At 30.9% G+C, this 5,000-nt stretch overlaps 2 protein-coding genes across 6 annotated transcripts in view; one reads left to right on the top strand and one right to left on the bottom strand.

The window, feature by feature from the left end:
• The window catches only part of epgn (epithelial mitogen homolog (mouse)), a 4,937-nt gene extending 232 nt beyond the window's left edge, over positions 1 to 4,705 (top strand). The window contains exons 2-5 of the mRNA XM_046871940.1: positions 401 to 496; positions 3,713 to 3,821; positions 3,908 to 4,066; positions 4,281 to 4,705. Of these exons, the coding sequence (XP_046727896.1) occupies positions 401 to 496; positions 3,713 to 3,821; positions 3,908 to 4,066; positions 4,281 to 4,329 (413 nt within the window). The 3' untranslated portion in view covers positions 4,330 to 4,705. The remainder of the gene's footprint in view (positions 1 to 400; positions 497 to 3,712; positions 3,822 to 3,907; positions 4,067 to 4,280) is intronic.
• The window catches only part of LOC124400246 (Rieske domain-containing protein), a 5,148-nt gene continuing 4,766 nt past the window's right edge, over positions 4,619 to 5,000 (bottom strand). For all 5 annotated transcript variants that reach the window (XR_006928340.1, XR_006928338.1, XR_006928337.1 and 2 more), the window contains one exon: positions 4,619 to 5,000. This exon is cut by the window's right edge. The gene's annotated coding sequence lies outside the window, so the exon portion shown is untranslated.

Raw genomic sequence — 5,000 nt, 5'->3', positions numbered from 1 at the left:
ATTTTCTTTTCATTTTACTTTTCTAACAAACAGCTTAAATTCATTTCTGTCTGAAGAAGCACTTTACGTCTTGAAACTGATTTATAGTGTATTACTAATAAAAAAAAACATAATCTATATGTAGAGTTAATAAATAAAAAGGCCTGAGATGTTGCTTTAAGTCGTTATAAATAAAACAGTCGACTACTAATTTTTTTACTACTAACTTTAATACATAACACAGTGTTTATCTATATAATTATAGACTTTATTATCTTATATGTATTTATGTGTGATGAAATGTACTGTGTGTGTGTGTGTGTGTGTGTGTGTGTGTGTGTGTGTGTGTGTGTGTGTGTGTGTTAGAGAGCAATATTCACCTTATAAACTGGCTAAATTACATTTTCCTATTTTTCTGAAGGTGTTCTCGCTCTGGTGTCAGTGTCACTGTTTTGCAGCCAAACAGTCGAAAGTGTTGAGAACAAATCAATACTGAAACTCGACAACCTCACACAATGTAAGAACTTATTATTACTATTATTATTAATTATTATTATTTATGTAATGTTACTGTAAAAACGTCACACATTTCTACAAAATATTATATTGACGTATAGTGTAGTATAGTGTATTATAGTGACGTATAGTATAGTATAGTGTATTAGAGTGATGTATAGTATAGTATAGTGTGTTAAACTGTAGTATAGTGTATTAGAGTGATGTATAGTATAGTATAGTATAGTGTATTATACTGTAGTATAGTGTATTATAGTGATGTATAGTATAGTATAGTGTATTATACTGTAGTATAGTGTATTATAGTGATGTATAGTATAGTATAGTGTATTAGAGTGATGTATAGTATAGTATAGTGTATTATACTGTAGTATAGTGTATTATAGTGATGTATAGTATAGTATAGTATAGTGTATTATAGTGATGTATAGTATAGTATAGTGTATTATACTGTAGTATAGTGTATTATAGTGATGTATAGTATAGTATAGTGTATTATACTGTAGTATAGTGTATTATAGTGATGTATAGTATAGTATAGTGTATTATACTGTAGTATAGTGTATTATAGTGATGTATAGTATAGTATAGTGTATTAGAGTGATGTATAGTATAGTATAGTGTATTATACTGTAGTATAGTGTATTATAGTGATGTATAGTATAGTATAGTATAGTGTATTAGAGTGATGTATAGTATCGTATAGTATAGTGTATTCGAGTGTAGTATAGTGATGTATAATGTATTATAGTGACGTATAGAAACGTATAGTGAGGTATAGTGTAGTACAGTGTATTTGAGTAATGTGTAGTGCAGCATAGTGTAATATAGTGATGTATAGTGCAGTATCATGTATTATAGTGATCTATAGTGCAGTATAGTGTATTATAGTGAAGTAAAGTGCAGAATGGTGTATTATAGTGATGTATAGTGCAGTATAGTGTAATTTAGTACTGTATAGTGCCGCATAGTGTATTATAGTAATGTATAGTGCAGTCAGTATAGTGTATTATAGTGATGTATAGTGTAGCAAAGTGCAGTATAGTGTATTATAGTGCAGTATAGTGTATTATAGTGATGTGTAGTGCAGTGTAAAATATTATAATGATCTATAGTGCAGAATAGTGTATTACAGTGATGTATTGTGCAGTATAATATGTATAGTGTATTATAGTGTCGTATAGTGTAGTATAGTGTATTATAGTGATGCATAGTGTCGTATAGTGTGTTCTATTGATGTATAGTGTTGTCTTATGATGTATAGTGTAGTGTAATAATGTATAGTGTATTATAGTGATGTATAGTGCAGTATAGTCTATTTTAGTGATGCATAGTCTAGTCTAGTATAGTTTAGTGTATTATATCGATATATGGTGCAGAATAGTGTATTATAGTTATGTATAATGCAGTATAGTGTATTCTAGTGAATTGTAGTGTATTATAGTGCAGTATATTTTATTATAGTGATGTATAGTGCAGTATAGTGATGTATAGTGAATTGTAGTGTATTATAGTGAATTGTAGTGTATTATAGTGCAGTATAGTGTATTATAGTGTAGTATAGTGCAGTATAATGATGTATAGTGCAGTATAGTGATGCATAGTGTAGTATAGTGTATTATAGGGTTGTTTAGTGTATTCTTATGATGTATAGTGTATTATAGTGATGTATAGTGTATTCTTATGATGTATAGTGTATTATAGTGATGTATAGTGTAGTATAGTGTATTATATTGATATATATTGTATTATAGTGATGTATAGTGCAGTATAGTGTATTATAGTGATGTATAGTGTATTCTTATGATGTATAGTGTATTATAGTGATGTATATTGTATTATAGTGATGTATAGTGTATTCTTATGATGTATAGTGTATTATAGTGATGTATAGTGTATTCTTATGATGGATAGTGTATTATAGTGATGTATAGTGTAGTCTTATGATGTATAGTGTAGTCTTATGATGTATAGTGTATTATAGTGATGTATAGTGCAGTATAGTGTATTATAGTGATGTATAGTGTAGTCTTATGATGTATAGTGTATTATAGTGTAGTATAGTGTATTATAGTGATGTATATTGTATTATAGTGATGTATAGTGTATTCTTATGATGTATAGTGTATTATAGTGATGTATAGTGTATTCTTATGATGTATAGTGTATTATAGTGATGTATAGTGTATTCTTATGATGGATAGTGTATTATAGTGATGTATAGTGTAGTCTTATGATGTATAGTGTAGTCTTATGATGTATAGTGTATTATAGTGATGTATAGTGCAGTATAGTGTATTATAGTGATGTATAGTGTAGTCTTATGATGTATAGTGTAGTATAGTGTATTATAGTGATGTATAGTGTATTATAGTGTAGTATAGTGTATTATAGTGATGTATAGTGTATTATAGTGATGTATAGTGTATTCTTATGATGTATAGTGTATTATAGTGATGCATAGTTTAGTATAGTGTATTATAATGATGTATTGTGTAGTAATTCTAAGTTTGTAATCTAGTGAACCAACATCTCACCATTCTGAATAATTGTATATGCTAAATAATATGAATGTAAATGTAAAGTGAGGTATCATGTGTAAGTTAGTATAGTGATGTATAGTGTAATATAATCATATATAGTGTAATGAAGCTATGTTTAATGAAGCATAGTAATGTATTTTGATGTATAGTACAATATAGTGATATGTAATAGTTATAGTAATGTACGGTGTAGTATAGTTTAGTATTGTGATGTGTAGTTTTGTATAGTGAGGTATAGTAATGTATAGTAATACTATAGTGACGTATAGTGTGGTATAGTGATTATATAGTGATGTATAGTGTTGTATAACATAGTATAGTAAATAGAGAAAACAAACAGATAAAAGTAGGCCATTTTTTTTCATAAATAAAGTGTAAAAGCGTGTGGCTTTGCTGTGAGAGGGATAACACACTCAGGGATGTGCAAATAGAAAAATAACCTTGAGGGTCATCATAGTAACTTCATTACACCATATTCACTTTATATTGTAGTGTAAAACACACACACACACACACACACACACACACACACACACACACACACACATACACAATGTTTATTATTTTATAAAATATACTTGATATTACAATGATATTGCTATAGAGATTTATTTATTTAGGAGAAATATCCCAACATTGCTTTCAAAATAATGTGTGTGTGTGTGTGTGTGCAGATGAACCCCGGGTTCTCCCCATGCTCAAGCTTTGTTCAGGACAACATGAGAGCTTTTGCATTAATGGTCTCTGTTCTTTTCATGAAAATATCAACACACCGTCCTGCACGTAAGCCAAGCTAATAATGCTAATCAACATTTATTCCAGAAAATGTTAGACACAACAGTCTAATCACCGTGTGTGTGTGTGTGTAGGTGTCACTCAGGATTTATCGGTGAACGGTGTGAGATCTTTAATCCGGGCTTACCTGTGACAAGCCCCTTTAAACTGGAGGAAGTGATCTCTATCAGCTGTGGAGTGATTGTGCTGCTTGTGTGTGTGTGTGCGCTCAGCTACTGCTGCTACAGGAAGTGGTAATACAGCTACACATTATTGGGGGCGGGGCATAATTATAAATAAATACAGTATTCACTAATAAGTGCAGAAATTCTGTCCAGTTATGCTCCAGGCCACACCTACGTTTCCATAGTAACATTCAGAAAACTAATGTTTGATTGGCTGTTATCACTCAGAGCCTGTGTCTGTGTGTGTGTGTGTGTGTGTGTGTGTGTGTGTGTGTGATTGCAGTGGCAGAAAACCGACTCCTCCATATAAAAACCAGGAGAACAGTGTATGAGAGGGAAGGCGACACACACTTTGGAGAAATGAAACAGCCAGACGGATTGGTCACATGACCACTTACTATACACTGCAAACACATAACACTCTATCAAGACTGTAACTCTAACACAACCCTGTTATGACTGTAACACAAACACAACACTAGCAAGACTGTAACACAACACTGAAACAACATTGTAACAAGACTGAAACTCTTAACACAACACAAACAAGACTAACTCTAACACAACACCAACATTTTTACACAACACTGTAACACAATACTAACACAAACAACTCCACACTTCTGTATTTATACTTTATTATAAAAATGTATTATTATTTTGATATTTATTTATAATTTTGATCAATAAATCCCTTGTACACTGTTGTATAATTTGTTTAATTGTGTGTGTGTGTGTGTGTGTGTGTGAGTCAAGTCAAGTTTATTTCTAAAGCGTTTATTTCTATAGCGTCTTTTACAATGGACATTGTGTCAAAGGAGCTTTACAGAACTTAATAATTAAGGTAAATTGTGTGTGTGTGTGTGTGTGTGTGTGTGTTTCTAATCCTGGAGATAATATCACTTCTGGCAGATCTTCTAGCATAACCATCACCTTGGTCACATTGAGGTCATCATGGGCGAAACTTTCTGGAGCTTTCAGTCTTAAATGAAAAATACTGTTG

Source organism: Silurus meridionalis, chromosome 17 (genome assembly GCF_014805685.1).
Source record: "Silurus meridionalis isolate SWU-2019-XX chromosome 17, ASM1480568v1, whole genome shotgun sequence".
Classification (NCBI taxonomy): Eukaryota; Metazoa; Chordata; class Actinopteri; order Siluriformes; family Siluridae; genus Silurus; species Silurus meridionalis.
Note: the sequence above shows the minus strand (reverse complement) of the source record. Positions and strands in the feature narration are given on the sequence as shown.